The sequence below is a fragment of the Acinonyx jubatus genome, chromosome B3 (genome assembly GCF_027475565.1).
Source record: "Acinonyx jubatus isolate Ajub_Pintada_27869175 chromosome B3, VMU_Ajub_asm_v1.0, whole genome shotgun sequence".
NCBI classification, from domain to species: domain Eukaryota; kingdom Metazoa; phylum Chordata; class Mammalia; order Carnivora; family Felidae; genus Acinonyx; species Acinonyx jubatus.
In genome coordinates, this window is record NC_069386.1 from 79,181,773 (window position 1) to 79,204,844 (window position 23,072).

Consider the following 23,072-nt stretch of genomic DNA (forward strand, 5'->3'; position numbering starts at 1 on the left):
AGACTCAAAAAAAAAAAAAGTGATGTGAAGAATTAATCATTTGCACTCATCTTAATGAAGCAATTAATTACTTTTAAAAATGACCACTTAAAGTAAGCCAAATGGACACATTTTAAACCTACAGAAGCAAACAAAAAAAATCTTAAGTGGTAAGTAATTCCACAGGATCTAAAATTTTAGTAAGATAGCCAGTTTTTCAAAGACCTCTGTAGAAAAAATAAAGCTGTGAGTAACTGTAATTAAAGTAGCAAAGGGTAATGGAGTAAAAAAGCAAAAGAAAATAAACGGGTAAGCCTAAGGAAAAAAACAAGTATTACTTGCAAGATAACCTAAAGTCTAGAAAACAAAGGTTAACTTAAGGCAGTGCAACGAACAGGTTGGTGAATGCATATGTGCTCAGAAAACATCCTGAAACTTGCCTGGTAAGTAACAGCTGATTTGATATTGCTTTTAAGAAATAGTTAAGAGCAAAAAGGAAGAGGCAGCATAATCTTCTACATATTAATTCTGTTTTTTAAAAATCTAGGGGGGAAAAATACCAAGAAATGAGGTTGAATCAGTTACGGGAACTTTTTTGTTTAAAAGGAAACACAAGTATGCACACACACAAAAATGACCCATAACAACTCAAAACCACAAAAACATAAAATTCTTCTATGGTAATGCTAACTATCAAAGCAGAGGAATTATATAAATCTACTTAATGTAACATAAAAATATAACCAACTTTATGCATACATTCAATACTTTAATTATCTATTATATTTAAATATAAACATTCAGATACTAATTATTTTTTTTTAGTCTATACATTTCCACAAATCAGTTTCAAGTTGGAGGAAAAAAAAACCAAACATGCTCAAAATGCCGAGTCTCCATGAGAGAAACAGCAAATTTAGAAAGCCCACTAACATTTTGGATTAGCAGAAAAACTAAAAACTACCAAAATTAAACTCAGACTACAAATGTAGGTAAGAGAAAAAAACCGGATTTAAAAGCTCTCTTAAAAGCAGCAGTTTTACATGATAAAAGGTTTCAAAATTTGATATATCTGAGCAGATTTCTGACATACAAAATAACATATTATCCACTGTGGGTATGTACTGGGTTATGTTTCATTAGGATACATTACTTATTAAAAACAAACCAAAAAAATACTAAAAAATTGCCTTTACCCAATAATTTAAATCTCAAAACCACCACCTTCCCATTTAAGTAAATTCAAATTTAAGCAAATGAGTTAAATAAACGTTATGTCTGTATATCCATCCTCTTTGTTTTAGAAAAACTGAATATAAAACCTGTTGAGTAGAAAAGATAAATTCAGAAACACTGCAAAGATCCTTTGACAGTTTTCATTTGTTAAGGAAAGAAATTGCTTAAACCATTTTGTTCTTTTCCTTCTAAAGAACTTAAAATGCTTTAAAGATGTTTCAGTCTCATCTGGAAGGAAGAAACTTTCAGTTACTTCCATTTACACAGAGATTCAGGTAACTCAAATATTAATAGTAAAAGTAAATAACATTTTATAGTTATCATTCACTATTTAGGCCTGCTCCTCAAACTGCAGAAGTCTTTGGAAAGAAGGACCATCAACTGTAAACAATATGGTACTTCATTATTAAAGAAATAATGCCATTTTATACAAATTAAATTCCCCAAATTTTTGTATGTTTTTGACTAATAAACTTCCAGCAATTTTAGGTGAAGAAAGCAGGAATGATGATGTGCCAAGATTTAGCTACACAGATCTTTGAAAACTGATTGTTATCTTTAATGAAAATAATCTAAATATTCCTCAGTAAAACCCCAATTAAATAATGGAAGATACTGACAAAATATTATGAAGCTATTAAAACTGCTGTTGCAGAAGAACAATTTATTAAGTGAAAAGTGTGGGTTATAAATCAGCACTCAGCAAAATCCTTTGTTAAATAAAGATAAATATACATATATAAATGTTAACCATGATTCTCTCTACATAGTGGCATTATAGGTAATTTTTAATTTCTTCTTCATGTGTCTGTGGGTTCTAAACCTGAAATATACATGTTATAAAATAATTATATATATATAATTTAAATGTATTTATATAATTATAAAATAACCTGCGAAAAAACCCCAGTACTTTAGAAACTACTAGAAAAAAAAAAAAATAGGTATCTCCAACACTTGAATGGGTTGCACAAAGAAGCTTAACAAAAACTTTAATACTTTTACCATGTCTCCTGAGCAAGGCTAATTCTTAAGAAAAGTAAACTAGAATATAGCCAATTTCAAGTAAGTACAGAAATGTATAATCAAAGACTATAAAGTAATTCTGAAGTTTTTTTCTTATTTTCAACTAATGTGCCTCTTCTCTTTCCACTTAGAAGAAGAGGTAAGTGAAGGTCTGAAACAATGCTTGAGAATTATAAACAGTAAGAAAGCTGGCAACAAAATCCAGATTTTTAAGCGCTTCAAATTGTTATCTGGATAGTTAACAATTACCTATGAAATTTTATTTCTTCTATTAGCAATATTGGTTCAATATATAAATACAACATTTTTAATAACGTGTTTCCCATCACCAAAGTAGTTTTTAAGTATTTAGTGCTAATTCCTCCTGCAAATAGCTAAGCAACTTTGGTGTTTGACTGAAATATGCGTTAATGTACACAGTAACCTTTTCTGATAAAGCTCTGTAAACACAATGTGTGTTCTACCTGCCAGATAACATGCTTGTATTAAAAGCTGATTAAATGAACAACATATTGGACCTCAGGTTATTATCTTAATATAATTTTTACACTTTTATTCTACTTTCTAATGAGGTTTTCAACCCTGTATAAATAGAAAACTTTTCTTTCAGTTATGGCTGAATTATTATTAGCATTACATATCATTCCCAAAGGCTAGGCCCTAATATATGCATACTAAATATTGTATGTAATACAGTTTAATACCTTCACTAAGCCTTGTTCAACATAAAGCTATAATTAAGGATTAGTAGCTTTATTACTTTCTAGTAATAAGTCAGATAATATTATATAGCCATAACAAAAAGAGTTAAGTCTTCTTTAAACCTAGATACATTGCCAAATTAAATAATGGGAATGTTTAAAAGTATATACATGCATGGTTTTTTTTAATCTGCTAAAAAGAAAGGAACTGAATTTATTTCAACTTTAAATCAATAAGCTTCAAAAATCAAAATTTACCAAAAAGTATATATTAAACATAATTTTGTCACCAAACCTAAATAAATTGGTGCAGAACACCCTGAAATTATTCACTACCACTTCTCCTTGCTCTTGCTTAACCGCTACCATACATTCAAATACTCACATTCCACGTACAATATTTAATAGCAATATATCTTTAAGGGCTAGATATTATCCCACCCCCATATTTTTTTTTACCAACTTACCCCATTCTGTGCCATCCCCTGAACTCCGTGCTTCTCCAGCTCCTTCACCATCTTCAGCAGTCACTAAAAAATCAAATTCTTTCAGTGCTTCCTCAGTATCAGGATCATCAGTTAGGTCAGCAGCTAAACCTTCATTACCTATCTGTAAATGGAACATAAGCCAAAAATTATTTTTATCCTAGATTTTAAAGGGGTCCTTTATATGTTTTTAACACCATTAACTTTATTTTTTTAATATAATTTATTGTCAAATTGGCTAACATACAGTAATGTACAGTGTGCTCTTGGTTTTGGGGGTAGATTTCCATGATTCATCGCTTCCATACAACACCCAGTGCTCATTCCAACAAGTGCCCTCCTCAATGCCCATCACCCATTCCCCTCCCCACCCATCAACCCTCAGTTTGTTCTCTGTATTTAAAAGTCTCTTATGGTTTGCCTCCCTCCCTCCCTGTTTGTAACTACTTTTCCCCCTTTCCTTCCTCCCCATGGTCTTGTTAAGTTTCTCAAATTCCACATATGAGTAACACCATTAACTTTATATTTATACTCCCATTTTTAAATTACTTAAATACACAAAATTTTAGTTTTTGCATGTAGTTCACCAATCACAGATTGTACCCTATATAAATGGTTAACAGCACCATGTGAAGACTACTGTTAAGATGTGATGCAAGTAATGTGGTAGTACAAAATCGTTAAAATACTAAGCAAGAATATTTAAGTTCTTTAATTATAAGATTCACAATTACCCTATTTATAGACCCATGCAATCACTTATATTCTGATACACTGTGTTGAACTGATTTCACTCACTGAGAAGTGCCTATGGATTCTATTATTCACAGGGATATGGCATAGCTAAGAAGGATATTAACTGATCTTAGGTCAATAGCTGTGATAATAACAGTGCTATGCATCCCAGCGGGAAAAAAACAAAACGAAAAAAGGGAAAGGATCAAAATCTCTATTCACCGGTGTTACACACATGAAATGTGACAGAAACACTGAGAACTGCAATTACAGCATGGCAACTTTTTTTGAGGAAAGCTGGCATTTTCCCCACATTACTTAATATCCCAAGGAACCAAAACTTAACCTATCCACTTTTTTTTTTTTTTTTTAACATACTTGAAGTATTCTCGGGGTGACTGGGTGGCTCAGTCAATTAAGTGTCTGACTCTTGACTTAGGCTCAGGTCTCACAGTTCAGATAGAGCCCTGTGCTGGGCTCTCTAAGTGTGAAGCCTGCTTGGGATTCTCTCTCTCTCCCTCTGTCCCTTCCCTGCTCATGCTCTCTCCCTCTCTCAAAAATAAATAAGCATTAAAAAAATTATATACTACTATGATAATTCAAAAATGGATCGTCTAATTTGCTTATATTTATAGTTAAACCACATCACTGATCAAATAGATAATCCAGTTTCCTAGGTTACGAGCAAAAGTAAATTTTTATTAATCCTTACCAAAAAACAAGAATGTGAACACACATATTTACAATCCATAGTTTACTCCCTCATCCAGAGTGGGAGTATCCCCACTGTAACTTGAGTTAATTTATCATGTGTTTTACTGCACATGAAGAGTCAGACTTCAGCAGTGACTGTTAACTGTAGCAGCAGTGGAGAGAGGGATCCTGGTTATTTTTTTTTAGTTTCAAACCACCAACTAGTTCTATAAAAACAGACCCTTTATGGCTAGTTAATGAATGATACACCAAATAATAATTTCTACTAAATGTGGGTAATAGTAACAGCTGACTATATATAAAACTTTCATGTGATATGATAAAATAAAAAATGATCAATCACTCTAATGTAACTTAAGACATCTTGAAAATTTCTATTCCAAATAGAATAGATTTTTTTTTTCCAAGGGGAGCAACATGTTCTTTTATTGATGCAAGTACGTCCAGTCACACCAACAACTGACATCCTGTGTTATGGTACAGCTTTGTACTCAGAGTTCATCTCAAAATACCAAAACATCGTAAGGTGTGTATCAAATTGGGAAAATAAAGTAGCAAACATAGACACTGTTATCAGGTGGGTACTAGGACTGATGACCCAGTGGAGTGCACACTGACATGAAAGCTCCTTAACGTTGTATTCCAAATATATATTCTCAAGTTTTTAGCCTTTCTGTATCTCAAATACATAAAGTAATATGTACTACCAAGATACAGTATGTATTATTTAGAACATCTGAAAAGTGCAAAAACACTGTGACAATACAATGTAAATAATCTTGTTCCACCCAGGGCTGAGGGCGACGTCCATATTGGATTGGGGAGCCACCCCTTCCTGAGGCCTCACCTCCACATCTCCAGGCTCTCCTAGGAAGCTTTGGGAATTAGCAACTAACTGACCCATCCTCACTTGGGCATCTCGGCTGCAGGCTCCTGGGAAGCCAGGCATACGGAGAGAAACAAGGGTGAGTAGTTCTGAATCTGCTTGTGCAGAATGAAAGCCCTGCTGTGAGGGAGAGAGAATCAGAGCAGATGGCCCACCTCTGGCTTTTGAGGGATCAGGACTTGCCCTCCCACAGCCACAGTGTGTGTATTAGCTAATAAAAATTAAAAAATGAGTTCCTACTTTGTGTTTATTCATCCGATGTTTATCTTTTCCTTCTGGGATACCTTCAATCATGTCATTTTCCTCTTCTTCATCACTGTCATCAGCATTTTCTAAAAAATTGAATGTCTCAAGAACATCACCAGAGGGCCTGTCAAAGGGGAAAAAGATGAATCCAGATATTCCAATGGTTAATTCTAACATTTCTTTCTGTTTCCTATTTTAAAACAGTACTTGAAAGTAGTATAGAGGGGCCCCTGGGTGGCTTAGTCAGTTAAGTGTCCAACTTTGGCTCAGATCATGATCTTACAATTCGTGAGCTTGAGCCCCAGGTTGGGCTATGCACTGACAGCTTGGACCCTGGAGCCTGCTTCAGGTTCTGTGTCTCCCTCTCTCTCTCTCTGCCCCTCCCCTGCTTGTGCTCTTTCTCATAAATTTTAAAAAAATAAAAGGAAGGAAAGTAGTATAAAGATTCAAATGATAACCTACTTATAATGTAACGCCTAAGTACTCTACCCAAGAAAAGATTGCTTTCTGGATCAAGTAAAAGTGATTAAGTTTTTCCAATGTTTACTGTCCAAAATATTTTTGAGTAATTACTGTATCAAAATAAAATCACATAGTGATAGACACTCAAATGTGCCATTATTTCTCAAAATAAAGCCATCACAAGCAAGCAACTTAAACTTAGCATTTCTTTTTTTCTTTTTCTTTTTTAAGTAAGCTCCATGCCCAACACTAAAACCTGCCCAGATTTAAAGTTATGGGGTAAATCAGACATAGATATTCCAATCCATTTCACAGATATTCTTACCTAGAAAACAGGATTTTTAATATACTAAAGAAATACTTTCAAGTCTTTCAGAACCATTTGTGTACTAGGTAATAGTGATAATTTATTTTTATCTACCTACAAACTCATTTTTTAAGCTATAATCTGAGTTCCTCTTCTATTTACAAAAGAAGTTTTTAAAAAGCTTTTTAAATGTCTAACAACACAGCAAGAGAAAGGTGGAAATTTCAGCTCAACACAGCCTCTCACAATAAAAGTCTCTGTTCTTCCATTAACTACATGACTGAATTTGGCCAAGTCACTTAAACCTTTTAGCCTCAGTTTCTTTACCTGTAAACTGTTTGGGTTGAACTAGATGATCTGTGGGTACCAAAAAGAATAATCTAAAATTTGGAGGTTTTTTTCCCCCTCCCTGATTGTTTCTAAGGATACAATATAATTCAGACTATTTTTTAATAGCCCTTTCACATGGCATAGATTTTAACAGGTCTACTATACTCTGCCTGTTCCAGCACATTGTTTAAGGGCCTGCATAAAAACTGAATGTAGTTAAGAGATGGTTTGTCCAAATACAAATTAGTAAAGACAAACAAAAAACTACCACAATAACAGAATATACTTTTCAGCTCAACATTTACTGTAACTCTTAACATTTGGGGATTAAATGAAAGGCAAAATGATAGTTGACAAAATTGGTACATTAATAGCAGAAAAATAGAAAATAGTATATTGAAGACCTGAGAATTCTGTTTTGAACTTTGACAAATGAAGTAGTGCTGTCCCTTGGAGAGAAATTTCTGTCTCTAAAGTGAAACTCGTGTTTTAGGTTTTTAGAATTGTTTTTGATCACAGCAATATATGTGCATGGCTTTATAAGACAAATAGAACACAATCCATAAAAGGAAAATGATGAATCCAACTTCCCAAAATTAAAAACTTTGTTCTTTGAAAGACACTGTTAAGAGAATTTAAAAAGAAGCCTATAGATTGAGAGAAAATATTTGCAAGTCACATATCTGATGAAGGACCTGTGTCCACAACATATAAAGAACACTTAAATGTTAACAGTAACAAATAAAACAATAAAAATGGGAAAATTACTCAAATAGACACTGTATCAAAAAGATACATGAATAGCATAAACTGATACTCAACATCATTAGTCTTTAGGAAAATGAAAATTACATCTCCAAGGTCTGAGACTTTACTACTTGCATGCCAGTATGCTGTTTATTTTGAGATGTTTCTTTCTGGCATTCATGATGGTGGCCTTTGCTTTTTTGTTTTTCTTTGAGAGAGAGAGCGTGAGCAGGGGGGAGGGGCAGAGGGAGACAGGGACAGAGAGAAAGAGAGAGAAAGAGAATTGTAAGCAGGCTCCATGCTGAGCATAGGGCCTGACGCAGGGCTCAATCCCACAACCCTGGGATCATGACCTGAGCCAAATCAAGAGTGGATCGCTCACCCAACTTTGTATGGATCTTTTTTAAAATTAATTTTATAGTGTAATTGGGAAGAATCCTTTCCGTCTGGAAACACCCTTGGAAATACATGCTGTAACTATATTCCAGCAAGTTTTCTTTTATTACTATTTTAATAATCTGTAAGATAATTTTACCTGTTCTTTCTGAAATTCCTAGTCAGATGTTGGCCCTGCTGGAGTGATCTATGAATTTTCCTACCTTTTCAGTTCCATTTCCTCTCTTCCCTTTTTTATTTTTGGGGGTGGGAGGTGATTCTTCAATCTTATCTTCCAAGTTTTACATAGAAATTATTTCTATGACACCTTTTAATTTCTATTAGCTTTAAGATGAACCTTTTAAAAACACATCCCACCAGGGTGCCTACGTGACTCAGTTAGTTAAGCGCCTGACTCTTGATTTCAGCTCAGATCATGATCTCTCATGGTTTGTGGGTTTGGGCCCTGCATCGGACCCCGTGTTGGCAGTATAGAGCCTGCATGAGATTCTCTCCCCCTCTCTCTCTGTCCTTCACCCACCCTCATGTGCTCTCTTGCTCTCAAAATAAGTGAATAGAATAGAATAGAATAGGATAGAATAGAATAGAATAGAATAGAGTAACATCCTATTTGTTTTGTAGATGTATTATCTTCTCTCAGTCTTTTTAGAAAAGTAATTATGGTTTTGAAACTCTTCTACTCTGTTTTCTGAGTTTCTTTTTTTGTTTGTTTCCTTTGGTCTCTAATTACTGTATTAAAGTCTTTCCTAAATGTTCACATTTAAAAGTGAAGCACCAAAAGGCTAGCTGTATGAACTGTGTACATGGGCATGGCTTCCCAAGCAGCTGGCTTCACTTTTGCATGATAGGACAGAGGCTCACCATTTCATTGGCAGATCCCAATTGTCAGGATCATTAGGACTATTAATGTAATAAATTTCAACATCTCCCTGGGAAGGGATATCAGACCTGCTGCCAACATACCAGATGCTGAATACTTGAAGAAAACAGGGAATCTCACTGCTTAGCTGGAGACGGAGATAATCCTCCTGTTTCCAGTTCAGGAAAATCTACCCTAAGTTGCTTTATTTCTGAAGAAATCAGAAATCACTGGTTCAACTTCACTTGAAAATATACCACCATTGGTGGAAGTGTGTTCCGTGAGCTATAGAGGATAAAAGAGGGGCACACAGCCTAATGTGGGGCTCGAACTCATGAACCATGAGATCATGACCTGAGCCAAGATCAAGAGTCGGAGGCTCAAGTGACTGCACTACCCAGGCGCCCCAGTGAGATGATGAATTTTTTTAAACTAATATTGTGGTGATGGTTGAGTGAGTCTGAATATCCTAAAAACAAACTATATACTTTAAATGGCAGAAATGTATAGTGTGTGAATTTTATCTTAGTAAAGACATTTAATTTTAAAAAGTATAACTGGTGATTTTCTAAGCCCAAATACAATGCAAAACCTTGTTTCTTTCACACTAGTGTGTATATAACCATTGCTATTCTAGTTACAGAGTACCAATATAATTTACTGAAAATACCCTAGCAAAATTTTAAAATCATGTTAGAATAGCTCAGAACTGCAAGAAATCACTCTCAAATTTAAATTTAGCACCTATTTCAGAACTATAGCCATTCTCTTGGCATCAAAACTTAAAACAGGTCAATTTTAAAAAAACATCTAAGCTAAACTTTATTTGCCCCTATTACCATGTACAAGGAAAAAGTCTTTAAATGTGAATTCTACCTGCTTTAAAAATTGTTACCCTAGTAGTAACAAGAAGTTAAAGAGATTCATAATTCCCATTATATAAACAGTGTGAACCTACAGATCATACCTTTTGATTTCTTGTCCTTTTTGCTTAGGAGATTCACCTCCATTCAGGATCTGTTCTAAGTTCTTTGTTTCTACCGATCCATTTGGTTCTGAACTGGATAGTCCAAGTAATGACCTTACCCGCTGAGATCGGACATCTAATATTGTATCTGTGTAACCTACTTCCTGAAGATATCTGTTAAGAAAAAATTTAAAATATTAGATCCCATATATTAACACCTACAAACATGTTAACTCAAAAATCACATCAAGCAATGACTGATCAAGGAAAAAACCCATAATCCTGTAAAATATGATCCTCCTTTGCCTCAAAACTTTCTTCTCTATACACTAGTTCCAATTCTAAGAGAACAAAGCCAATTACAAACAGAAATTTAATTAAGAAAGCATACAGGATGGCTAATGCTAATTAAGGGCCAATTATCTTGAAGCTTAAAAAACTCTAGAACCTTAAAAAACTTTTAGGAAGTGATGATATATGCTATTAAAAGAAAAAAAAAAAAAAAGTCCACAAAGTGGACCTCAGAATAGTGACATGCTAAGTTTAAACCTAGGTTCTTAGTCAGAGGATGATGGATGGGTTAGTTCTCTCTCTAGGATCTAAAACCTCATGGTACTGAAACTTTCTGTATATTTAACCTAGGATCCAAGGTAAGACTGGAAAAGAAAGGGACCAGATTCTGACATAAATATAGATAATGGGTCGTGAATGGTTTTGTATGATAAAGAATTTCTTCTTAAAGTATTTGACAGGCTAAGGAAGGAGGCTAAACAGGAGCCTTACACAATATGCAAAAGAACAAACAATTTTTAGCTAAAAGTCAATAGCAGGGAGACTGGTTAGGACGCTAACACAGCAAGAAATAAAACTGAAGAGAATAAACATGAGAAATAAAAGCAAGATACAATCGTAGAGACCTGGTGCACAAATACACATGGCAGTAGAATGAAAGAAGATACAAGAATTTTAGAAAATTTTCAGGTTTCTAGCTTGGATGGTTGGATGGTGGTTCTATTCAATGAAATGAAGAATAAAGAGTCCGGGTCTGGTTTATAGGGTATCTATCAGATAATCACGTAGTAGCGAAGACAGTGACATTTATTAGCACAATAATAAGAAAGATCAAAGCTCAGAAGAGATTGGACTCAGCATCTAGATTTGGGAGTTATCAGTGTTTGATGGTATTTAAACCCATGGATTTAAATGAAGTTACCCTGAGAAAAAATTCTAGAACAGATAGCCTGGGACACAGAAACCTAAAGGGCTAAAAGAATAAGAGAAACTCAAAAAAAATTAAAAGAAAGTACTTGAGAAATAAGGGGAGAAATGGTAGCATAGAGTTAAGAATTCAAAATACAATGGTTAATGCCTTATGTGTCCAAAAGATCAAATAGGAACAAAAAAGTTCTCTTAACTATGTCTGTGAGTAGCATCAGTGGAGTATCACAATGGAAAACAGAGTACACAGTTGACAAATGAACATGCAAGACTACAGAGATAATCTACTCTCAGAGAAAGGAGGAGAGACAAAATATTAATCCAGGCAATAAGACTAGGCTTTTATAAGAGAAATATTGTACAACTGATTTCGCTATAGCTATTGGACTCTTCTAAAAACCGCAATTCTCTTTTTGGGGGGAACAACTGCGATCACACTCTAACCATGTGGTCTGAATGAGCAGACAGAATCTCACACAATCCAGGTAAAAACACTTGACTCAGAGTCATTTATTTCATCAAGTTAAGCCAATTCTGACTAAAACAGACTAAAACAGTAAGATATGTCACACAATTACTTTTTTTAATGTTTTATTTATTTGTTTTGAGAGAGAAAGAGAGAAAGCATGAGCAGGGGATGGGCAGACAGAGAAGGAGAGAAAGAATCCTAAGCACTGCCAGCACAGAGCCCAATGCGGGGCTCAGTCCCACAAGCCATGAGATCATGACCTGAGCTGAGATAAAGAGTCAGATGCTCAATAGACTGAGCCACCCAGGTTCCCCGCCACAGAATTACTTCTAATAATACAGCAAAGAATTTAACTATCAAAAAGCTTCCTCAAAAATTCAAGTAAAAGTAGGATTTGGCAAGCCACTTATGAAAGGTTTCAGGTTACCAGCTAAATTCCTTCTATAAACCAGTCACAGTCCCACTTAAAACCAAGTACATGAATTCTGCAGTAACAGGAATGGGAGTATCTACAAGTATGAACTCTGTATTGTTTTTCTTCTGGCCTTCCAGCCATCTAGCTTTTATGACATTCTACACGACAAATAGAAAACAACATCATCCTGAGCAGTGTCCAAAGGAACATTCATAGGATACCAACTTTAAAAAGATCCAATAGTCAAAAGAAACAAGAAAGCAATAAAAACTATACACACTGTCCTATTATCATCAAATAATTTTTTACTTGCAAAGTTACTGAACATAAGCATTTGCATACCTAGATCCTTAAAGAAAGCTGAAAATGAACTATTACTTACTGTCTTAACAGTTGTCTGCCTTGCTTCCACGTTAACTGGCTATTCTGAGGTGCTGTGGGAGCTTCTGTGTCTTTGGTTTCTTCTAAAAATTAACACATACACAAAATAGACAATTTCACACACAGCATTTCCACTCTTGAAAATATTGCCAAAGTTCTCTCAGGGATAAATTCCCATAAAAAAAATAACTGAATGTTTTATAAATGATAGAAGTAAATTAACAACTATTGAGTATTTACAGTCATTTTAAATGTGTTTATCCCAATAAACAAAACACTCAGGTACAACCTGCCTTGTTTTAAAACTGGGAAACCTAAGAGTACATTAACTATTCTACAAGGGATTCAAAAACCAAAAACTCAGGCTTTGAAATGATTTCATTTCAGTGATTTCAATATTTATTGAAAAAAAAATTTTTTTAACTATCAGAATTCTGCTGGGTTGATGGGTTCAAAATTAAAAAGCTACATTTAATATTTACTTAAGCTATTCAAAATCAACACTGTTAAATCTAGTATATATAAAACTATTCAATGACTCAATTTTGAGTCTATCAGGAAACTTTAAATCTTACTCGTAACACTTTATATAATTAATTTCATTGTTATAACTAAAACCAGAAAATAGTTTCTACTATATGTAAAAGGTCATATTTTATTCTCAAATATGAGTATATGTACTAAGAGTTTAATAAATACTGTAATCTGAGGTGAGTTAAGCTCTCAATAAGTATCCCTAGTGAGAAATTTACAAATACTTATCAGCACTAATGATACTAAAGAAATATTTTCGGGGCGCCTGTGTGGCTCAGTCGGTTAAGTGTCCGACTTCAGCTCAGGTCACGATCTCGCGGTCCATGAGTTCGAGCCCTGCGTCGGGCTCTGGGCTAATGGCTCAGAGCCTGGAGCCTGCTTCCGATTCTGTGTCTCCCTCTCTCTCTGCCCCTCCCCCGTTCATGCTCTGTCTCTCTCTGTCTCAAAAATAAATGTTAAAAAAAAAAAATTAAAAAAAAAAAAGAAATATTTTCCTAAAAATTCCCATTATGAAAATAAGATAATGCAGACAACAGAGGTTCATAGAAGATCAGCCCTCACAATGAATGCTGAGAACCTTTAGCATGGCTCACAGTTGTTAGGTTCTTAGACTCCTCAGAGTCATGAAAAGAAAAACTTACTGGTAGTTAATTCAAATATTCCCTGCCTTACTTCTCTAACTGTAACAATTCCATTATTTACACCTTCTCATTCCTCTCCTGAACAGAGAGAACTTCTAAGATTTCTAGAAATAATTATTTCATCTTAATAGCTCCTATATCTGTTTATATATTTCATCTATTTATACAATTTTGTTTGCTATTAAATCATGTATAATACATAATCACTGGAGAAAAAAACACATTCTTTAACTTTAAGTTTATTTATTTATTTTGAGAGAGAGAGAGAGTGAGCGAGCGCATAAGCGGGGAAGGGGCAGAGAAAGAAGGAGAGAGAATATCCCGCAGGTCAGCAATGTCAACTAGAGCCTGATGCGGACCTCGAACCCATGAACTGTGAGATCATGACCTGAGCGGAAACCAAGAATCAGATGCTTAACTTACTGAGCTATCCAGGTGCTCCAAAAAAAATACATTTGTAAAAAGAACTACAACGCCCCAAATCCTATCATTAAAATTGTTAGTACTTGAGACTTTATCATTCCCATTTTTCATCTCAAAATACATACATAAACTTCTCCTTTCCTTAAAAATGGGGCTAGGCACCAATGTGTATACTGTCCTATAAAGCTGCTTTTGACACCTAACATATTTGAACATTCTCTTGATGTCAATGAACACAGATATTACATATTACATAAAATGATCACACAGTATTCCACAGAAAGTATATGCCTATTTAATTTAACCAGTCCACTAATGTTGACATTAGTTTCTACCTTCCATTATGATAAATAATTTTTCTATAGATATCCTTGAAGTACACCAAAAGCATATATACAGCTCAAAAAATTTTTTAACACATCAATGTAATCAGTTCCTAGATGAATAAACAAAACATTATTAGTGTCCCAAAAGCTTTCCTTGTACCTTCCTGCAGTCACTAGACAGTTCTATAAGAGTATGAATACTATCCTGATTTATAAAAATTAGATTAATTTTTAAATTTGATACACATGAGATCATTTATATCATTTTTCAGTGTTATGTTACCTGTCCATGTTGTCAGGTGTAGTTACAGCTTTTTCACTTTTGTTGCTAAACAGCATTCCATTATGCTAAAATCACACATTACATGTATACATCCTAATACCGCAGGTCATTCAAGCTGTTTCCAGATTTTTACTACAAGACACTATAAGCATTCTTATACAAGCCTTATGATGAGCACACGTATGCATTTTAAGAAGTAGAGTATGTAGACTGGAATTACTGGGCTTCAGAGCATGCCGCTATGGCTATGTTCCCTTTAGTCTTATTGGCAAACTACTTTCAGAGCAGTTCTATCAATCTGCAATCCCAACACCAGTAGATTTGGTTGTTCTATATCCTCATTTAGACTTGACCTTTTTTTTTGTCTTTTCCATTTTAATTTAGCCATTCTGATAGGTGTCTAATTGTATGTACTGCACTTTGGTTGTATTTCCTCAATAACAAATAACACTGAGCATTATTTCATACACTTATTGGTCACTTAGATATCTTCTCTTATGGGTTGCTTTTTCTTTTGCCTATTTTCCTACTGTCATAGATTTTTCCCCCCTAAATACACAAAAAAGCTCTTTACATATTTAGATACAACCCCTTTTATAGGGTTAGGTTTAGGCCATATACATACGTATTACTGAGACATAGGTATAAAAACGTGTATCATACTTCTGTCAAGACAATATTTTATATTTTGATTTATTTTTGGGCATATAAAAGGCAACACTAATTTGTTTAATGGTTATCTCGATCTATACTTTGAAGTAATTTTAACCGATTTTGTTTGTATGTTATATATTGTCCATCACTTCATTGCTCCCCGCCCCCACACTAAACACTGAATAGTTTTTCTACATCAATAAAGAAAATCTAATCTATTAAATATTGCTTCCCATAAATAAAACACCTGAATGTCATTTTATTCCTCATTTTGAGGAAGTTTTAAAACTTAAGTTTATACAGATAAAAACAAGTCTGTTTTTAGCAGGCAGCAGACACTTATCTTCTAATGATTTGTTCTACACACACTATTGCACTGAAACCAGCTAGCCAATTCTGACTGGCTCCAGGAACAATGTGGCTGCAACTAGCCTCCTTCCTCACATTTACGCAGACCAAGTTAGGGGGACAGCCCTTGAGTCAGAAAGTGAATACTTATTTTCTCAATATTCTAGCCATATTAGAAAGAAAAAGATTCAAAGAAAAGCTCCAGATTCATTAACTTCTATGCGGCCACCCCACTCCCTCTAACTGCAGTAAGACTACTGTAGTCAACACGGCCCAAAATATATAGACCTTCCATCTTTTTATTTTTTATTGTTGCTTTTCCAAGGATGGGGCCATAATATTATTCCCTACTGTCAAAGTGAACCTTCACCATCACTGAAAAGCTAGATCAAAGGAAACCCATGCTGCTGATATGTTGGTCTCTTTATTTTAAAATATAGATACCAACAACTTGAAGATATAATAAATGATAAAACCGGTAAGTGTAAAAAATTAAATTGTGTATGAAGTGTTTCTGCCAAGTTCTAAGTACTTAACATTAAGTATTTAATATTAACATTAAACTAAAAACCATTTTTTAAAATTTACTCTGCCACCTAACAAAAAAAACCAACCTCCATATCTAAGTTTTATCTTCCTTACCATATATGCTTTAACTTTATTAGATATGGTACAACTTTATTATAAAAGAAGAAAAACTGCATATCCAAATAAAGATACACTTTTTTCTTATCTTAGTAACCACCATCCAAGAACAGCATAGAATTCAATTTGAATGCACCAAAATGTATATGAGTTCTAAATATACCTGAGAAATAAGAAACTGATAACATTCCCAATATGCATAACATAAATCAAAGAATTCCTTATTCATTGTTAGATGTTTAGACTACCCACGTTGTAATTATGTAGAACCCTAAAGTTGACGTTAAACTGTTAGCTTTTTCCTATATCCAGCCATCTCTTCACAGAGATCATCAGATACTACTCTCACACTCATTATCTATTTAGTTTAGTGTAAAATGCAAGATTTGGTACAGAGCAAGATGAAGTGGAGAAGATTCTTTTCCTTCTCTTATTTGGCTGCCTATGAGGTTTCCAAATTCAGTCAAATTTCCTATTTTCAGAATTAAACTATGGTAATCACAGCTTCTCCAGATAAAAAGAACTTTGTAATAATAAAAAAGTAAACTTTTATAGAACGGGACAAGAATTATCTACAAGGGTAGAAATTATTTCATTACCTTTCACTTCTGATACCAAAATGCACTCACAATTTTACATACATTTCAACACAAGGAAAACAGGATAAATAACCTCTGGATTTAGATATAGATACAACTATTTACTTTTATTCATTTATTATTTTCCCCAAAATATTAGGCATTATTACAGTGGTCAACCATCTAACTAACCAATGCTATCGAAGCAAAATGAGGGTGAAGAAAACATGTCTGTTACAGAAAAATGAGCTTAAACCAATTTTTTTCTTGAACTGGGTCAGGAGAAGGTTAACAGAAGAATCCACTTTACCTGATTCAAAGGTTGGCATTTTCAAATCACCTTGGTTCAGTTCTGTGCCATATTTTAATTTGTGATATTTTGCCCTGAAAATTTAACAACAAATTGTTGAAAGAAAAAAATTTTTTCCTTTTCTACACAGTTAAGTAAATACTAGTATATATTTCTCTGAGAACACAAAACATAATATGAATACCTGTTTTTTAAGCTTTATGGAAATTAGAGAAAAAAGTGTACTGCTATATAAGAAAAAAATGTAAATGTAAAAAATGAAGACAATTTTTTTCCTTATCTTTAAAGAAAAATAAAATTCCAAAACTTAGAATCTATAACAAAAGACATAATTTCAATTATAAATTTTTTTTCTAATGTTTATATATTTTTAAAGGAGAGGGAGACAGAGAGAGAGGAAGACACAGAATCTGAAGCACGCTCCAGGCTCTGAGCTGTCAGCACAGAGCCCAATGTGGGGTTTGAACTCACAAACTGTGAAATCATGACCTGAGCTGAAGTAGGACACTTAACCGACTGAGCCACCCACTATTCAATTTTACAGATTTAAATCTTTTCTATTCCCTTATAAGAATCAAATCCAAGTATCATCTTGTATTTGGGTCAGGGTTTCATACTTTCAAAGTATTTTCAAATACAATGCACACTGGTATAAAAGAGAATACTGTTCTACTTTGTATTATAAGAAAACGAGGCACACGTACCTTTCTTGTTTTAATGCATACTCTAACATCTTTATTCTTCTTACTAAATCCTTCTTCAAGTTTTCTTGTCCTTTTCTTTCTCCTTGCAAAAATGCTATCCGGGCCTAAAAATATAACAGGTTCATTTATTTTCATTTTTTTCCTAATGATACATTAAAAAAAAACAAACAAACAATAAATAGTAACTTGTTCATGATGGCAAGTTTTAAAATTGATAGAGGCAGTCAACCAAACTTTGTTAGTAATACAATTACTTTAAAAATCAATGACTATAAATCAGCTATTTGCTTAATCTTAAGGTCTCTAATGTTAACATTTTTTACATAATCATAAAAGGAAATTTTATACATAAAAACTGAACCTACTTCCTAACATACAAGTCACAAAAAACTAAAAAATACTATTCTCTTCATGGACACGAGACACAAAAACTTCCATGCTGTTCTGCTATCTTGGCTCCTCCCCAAATTATTATTTTTTTAAGTAAATATTTTCCCCCAAATGAGATGTCTGTTTCAAAAGACAGTACCATTACTTCAAAACCATTTTGCGTTCACAAAATACTTTAAAAATGTGTAATCTTTTCTATTCCACCCACCTACTCCAAATTGTTTCAATTCTTGAAACAGTAATACTAGAGTACTGCAAATAGTTTAAGTAAAGCCACTGTATGTTCAAAGAACTCATTACTTTCTGTTGTCATTTTTCTACTACGAGAGGGATTATTTTCTTTGCAAATGCCTTATTTTCTGTGAGAGGCATCTTTAAAGAGCCTGGCATCTGTATGGAGACATTTGCCATTATGTACATAATTACAATAAAACTACCTTCCACAAGGGGAAGAATGCCCTTGCTGAGATGACCCATAGGTGTATTTATTAAGAAAAAGCAAAGCTACTATTAGTAAGCTAAATTATAATTTATTTTTTAAAATTTCAGTGAACATGAAATCAGAACAAATGAATTCAGCTAGATGATTTAACCCAGTAAGTTGGATCTGTTTTTCTATGATAGAAATACACTGGCCAGCAGACCAGCTAAATCAAATTGATTAATAAGAACATGTAAGTATTTAAATGTCCACTGCCATCAAAACAAGCTCTTCTCTATTACCCTTAAAAAAAATAATAAAGAAATAAAACAATCATCTACAACTCCTTAACACTTGTGAAGTTAGACAACTACATAACACTTCCAAATATAAATTTCAAAACAAAAATAAAACATCAGGAGGAATGGTAACTATTCAGAACCTAAGAGTCTAAGCTGCTAAAGAAAAAAGTAGCACTTAAGCAAATGTAAAACGTCAGTTTCACCACACAGCTTCAAGAAACTCTGATTAAGTTTTTTGCCTTAACTTTCTTTTTTTCACAACAGTAAGGGCAGTCACCATCCAATGTCAACATACAACACCATTACAGTATTACTGACTATATTCTCTATACTGGACTTTTCATTCCCCTAACTTATCAATTCTATAACTGCAAGTTGCACCTGTTAAACCACTTCACCTATTTTGCCCATCCCTCTAACCTCCTCCCCTGTGGTGACCACCACTTAATTCTCTGTATTTATGACTGTTCAATTTACTATGTTCTTCAGATTCCACATAAAAGTAAAGCATATCATATTTGTCTTTCCCTGGCTTATTTCACTTAGCATAAAACCTTCTAGATGCAAACCATGTTGTCACAAATGACAAGATCTCATTCTTTTTGTGGCTGAGTAATATTCCATTGTGTAATTTGCCATCTTCTTTACTTGTTCAACTATCAATGGACACTTAGGTTGCTTCATATCTTGGCTATTGAAAATAATGCTGCAATAAACACAGGGGTGCACGTATCTTTTTCCAATTAGTGTTTCTATTTTCTGTGGATAAATACCCACTAATGGAATTACTGGATTATATGGTATTTCTATTCTTAATTTTTTTATTAAAGAAAATAATCTTTTTTGAGAAAGAGAGACAGAGTACAAGCAGGGGAAGAATAGAGAAAGAGACAAAGAATCTGAAGCTGGCTCCGGGCTCTGAGCTGTCAGCACAGGGCCTGACATGGGGCTCGAACTCACAAACCACAAGTTCATGACCTGAGCCGAAGTCAGAAGCTTAACCAACTGAGCCACCCAGGCGCTCCTCTATTTTTAATTTTTTGAGGAATCTCCAGCTTGTTCCCCACAGTGGTTACAGCAAATTACACATTCCCACCCATGATGCACAAGGGTTCTCTTTTCTCTACATTCTCACCAATACCTGTTAATTTTTGTCTTTTTGATATTAGCCGTCCTGATAGGTCTAAGGCAACAGGTCTCTGTGGTTTTGTTATGTATTTCCCTGATGGTTAGTGATGTGAGCATTTTTTCATGGGTCTCTTCTTTGGTGTCTCTTTTTCATGTGTCAAATATCTTCTTTGGAAAAATGTCTATTTAGGTCCTCTGCACATATGTAAACCAGATTGCTGTTATTTTTTAATATTTTGTCTTTTATTTTTTTGAGAGAGACAGAGAAAGAATGCAAGCTGGGGAAGGGCAAAGAGAGAAAAGGAAAGAGAATTACAAGCAGGCTCCACATTGTCAGTGCAGAGACCAATGTGGGGCTTGAACTCAATGAACTGTGAGATCATGACCTGAGCCAAAATCAAGGGTTGGAAGCTTAACCAACTGAGCCAACCAGGTACTCCCAGATTGCCATAATTTTTATTTATTTATTATTTTTTTGGTGTTCAGTTATATAAATTTTTACATATTTTGGATATTAACCCTTTATCAAATATTATCATTTGCAAATATCTCCTCCCATTCAGTAGGATAGCTTTTTTCTTTTAATGTTTATTTTTGAGAGAGTGAGTGAGCAAGTGAGCAGAGGAGGTGTGGGATAGAGGGGAGGATCTGAAGCAGCCTCTGTGCGACAGTAGACAGCCTGATGCAGGGCTTGAACCCATGAACCATGAGATCATGACCTGAGCTGAAGTCAGACACTTAACTGACTGAGCCACCCAGGCACCCCCAGATAGCTCTTCATTTTGTTGACGGTATCCTTCGCTGTGCAAAGCCTTTTTATTTTGGTGTAGGCCCAATAGTTTATTTTTGCTTTTGTTTCCCTTGCCTGAGAGGACATATTTATTAGTAAACTGCTGCTAAGGGTGACGTCTATGACATTACTGCCTATGATTTCTTCCATGAGTTTCATGGTTTCAGGTCTCATGTTTAGGTCCTTAATCCATGTGAAATTTATTTTGTGGACCGTGTAAGAAATTGGTCTCCTTTCATTCTTTTGCATGTAGCTGTCTGGTTTTCCCAACACCATTTACTGAAGAGACTATCTTCCTCATTGTGTACTCTTGCCTCCTTTACCATAATTAACCATGTAAGTATGGGCTTATTTCTGGGTTCTCTATCCTGCTCCACTGATCCATGTGAATGTTTTTATGCCAGTACCAAACTGTTTTCATTACTATAGTTTTGTAGTGTATCTTGAATCTGGGATTGTGGTACCTCCAGCTTTGTTCTTTTTCATGGCTGCTTTGACCATTTGGGGTGCTTTGTGGGTCCATACAAATTTTAGTATTGTTTGTTCTAGTTCTGTTAAATACACTATTGGTATTTTCATAGGGGTTACACTGAATCTGTAGATTGGTCTGAGTAGTATGGATATTCTGACAATATTAGTTCTTCCAATCCATAAACATGATATACCTCCCATTTTTTGTGTTGTCTTCAATTTCTCTCATCAATATTTTCTAGTGTTCAAAAGACAGGTCTATCACTTTCTTGGTTAAATTTCTTCCTAGGTATTTCATTCCTTTTGGTGTAATTGTAAATGGATTGTTTTCTTAATTTCTCCTTCTACCACTTCATTATTAGTTTATGTAAATTCAAGAGAATTCTATAAATTTTGTATCCTGTGACTTTACTGAATTTATTTATTAGTTATGATAGTTTTTGGGTAGAGTCTTCAGGATTTTCTATATATAGTACCATGTCACTGCAAATAGTGATGATTTTACTTCTTCCTTACCAGTTTGGATGCCTTCCCTCCCTCCTCCAACCTCTGGCCTGAATGCTATGCATAGGACTTTCAGTTCTATGTTCAATAAAAGTGACAAGTGAATACCCTTGTCTTGTTCCTGAGGGATTAAAAAAAAAAAAAAAAACTACACAGTGAAATGCATCCTATTAGAATCTTACGTTGCTGTGTATGTGCTACCGAAGCAGGCACTACAATCTAACACTATTGTGAGACTTCATTTTGACTTCGTGCCTTAGCATTCAATTTCATATTAGAAACAATCCATATATAGAGAATCTAGTAAATTAAACAAACAAGCACAAACTACACACAAAGCATGAATCTCACAGCAGCTTCTGAAGAGGAGTTGAAGAAGGATAATTCACAAACACAAAGAACAAAAAAAAGGTGAGAATTCATTAAGACAATGCCTTTTAAAGGAGATATCTTAACCCAAACCACCTCGAGTTGGGGGTAAAAGCAAAGACCAGATATGTCATGACTACTGGATATGACCTTATGACCTTGTATCACAAAGTATCTATATGGATACTTTGAAAAGGTAAAAGTTATATCTGACAGTGATTAAAAAAAAAGACCAATTAAATAAGAGACAACATTTAATAAATTAATAACAATAAATTCTGAGCTATTTTTAAAGGACATAATTCATCACTAGTAGCATCATCTCAGCAAATAAATACTTTAAAAAGTAACCACAGGGGCACCTGGGTGGCTCAGTCAGTTAAACATTGGACTTCAGCTTAGGTCATGACCTGATAGTTTATGAGTTTGAGCCCTGCGTCCAGCTCTGTGCTGTTAGAGTGGAGCCTGGAGCCCACTTCGAGTCCTGTGTCTCCCTCTCTCTGCCTCTCCGAGCCTCCCTCGCCACCCCACCCCTCCCCCCCGCCCTGGCTCTCTCTCAAAAATAAGCTTTAAAAATTAAAAAAAAAAAAAAAAAGTAACCACAAAAAGAAATAGCCACAACATATTACGATGGCATAAAAAAAAAATCACCTAGGAATAAACAAAAATGTGCAAGATCTCTGCACAAAAAA

The 23,072-nt window shown here is 34.3% G+C and overlaps 1 protein-coding gene across 4 annotated transcripts in view; it reads right to left on the reverse strand.

Moving 5' to 3' along the window:
* Positions 1 to 23,072, reverse strand: part of STRN3 (striatin 3) — a 104,392-nt gene that overhangs the window by 36,045 nt on the left and 45,275 nt on the right. For all 4 annotated transcript variants that reach the window (XM_027065535.2, XM_027065532.2, XM_027065533.2 and 1 more), the window contains 6 exons: positions 18,006 to 18,109; positions 17,302 to 17,375; positions 12,561 to 12,642; positions 10,077 to 10,250; positions 6,003 to 6,132; positions 3,410 to 3,551 (listed from right to left, as the gene is read on the reverse strand). In XM_027065535.2, the coding sequence (XP_026921336.1) occupies positions 3,410 to 3,551; positions 6,003 to 6,132; positions 10,077 to 10,250; positions 12,561 to 12,642; positions 17,302 to 17,375; positions 18,006 to 18,109 (706 nt within the window). The remainder of the gene's footprint in view (positions 1 to 3,409; positions 3,552 to 6,002; positions 6,133 to 10,076; positions 10,251 to 12,560; positions 12,643 to 17,301; positions 17,376 to 18,005; positions 18,110 to 23,072) is intronic.